The 1,019-nt window shown below is 53.5% G+C and overlaps 1 protein-coding gene across 1 annotated transcript in view; it reads left to right on the top strand.

Moving 5' to 3' along the window:
- Positions 1 to 563: 563 nt before the first annotated feature.
- Positions 564 to 1,019, top strand: part of LOC104075020 (uridine phosphorylase 2-like) — a gene marked incomplete at both ends in the record, with an annotated part of 5,086 nt that continues 4,630 nt past the window's right edge. The window contains one exon of the mRNA XM_009575357.1: positions 564 to 722. Within this exon, the coding sequence (XP_009573652.1) occupies positions 564 to 722 (159 nt within the window). The remainder of the gene's footprint in view (positions 723 to 1,019) is intronic.

Below are 1,019 nucleotides of genomic sequence, written 5' to 3'. Positions count from 1 at the left end.
GGCTCCCACTCCCCTGCGCCGCTGGCAGCCGGATCAGCAGCGCTGCCCTTGCAGCCGCATGCTGGTCCCCCTCCTACATTCAGGGAGCATTTTTTCTTTTAATATGTAAAATTTGTCCTTTTTCTCCCTGACTTTATGGCCTCTGTGTCATCAGCAGTGCTCACTAATTGCAGTCAGCACTGTTGATAGAATAAATTAAATGACAAGCTACTCCAACATCTGGTTTTGCTTTGCTGTCAGTAGGAATACTAACAGCTTAAATTTGCTGAATTATTTTACATTTTCTTGGCCTGGGACCGATACCCAAGTATCTGCAGCTGTACAGCTGTCTGGACCTAGCGTAGTCACAACCCTAAAGGAATAACAGTTTGCTTTTCATGTTAATTCCTGTTTTTGAGACCCTCAGTTGTTCTGATGTCCCCTGATTGCCTGCAAGGAAGCGGCATCCCACTGTGCTCTCTGGGGAGATGTGTCCAGTGCAGCCCACCACCACCACCACCACGACTGAATCTTGGTACCTATTTTAGCTAAAAAGTACCAACACATTTGTATTTTACATCCAGTTTGTCTGCGTTGGTGGCAGCCCAAACAGGATGAGAGCATTTGCCCAGTTCATGCACAAGGAGCTGGGACTGACAGGCGACGGGGAGGACCTGGCAGACATCTGCGCGGGGACGGACCGGTATGCCATGTACCGGGCTGGGCCAGTGCTCTCCATCAGTGTAAGTACCGCGCCGGGCTGCACCGCACCGCACGCATTTTCCGTCCTGGGCACTCACTGCAGCCCCTGCCCCGGGGTCTGCTGCTGCTGGCGTGGTCCCGCAGCGGGTGGGCGCAGGGGCCCCGTCTGCCCCGGCGGCAGGGCGGGTGGCCAGCACGACCTCTCCCTCCCGTGCCTCCGCTTCCTGCAACACCCACCTGCAGATATTTTCCCTCTTTTCAGTTTTCAGCCATTACCACCAGTACAACCTTTCAGCCATGGTAAAGCTGCTCCTGTTTGAATGATATTTCTCAGAACG

This window comes from Fulmarus glacialis, unplaced genomic scaffold (assembly GCF_000690835.1).
Source record: "Fulmarus glacialis isolate BGI_N327 unplaced genomic scaffold, ASM69083v1 scaffold29913, whole genome shotgun sequence".
Lineage (NCBI taxonomy): Eukaryota > Metazoa > Chordata > Aves > Procellariiformes > Procellariidae > Fulmarus > Fulmarus glacialis.
This window is presented reverse-complemented; position numbering and strand designations above follow the sequence as displayed.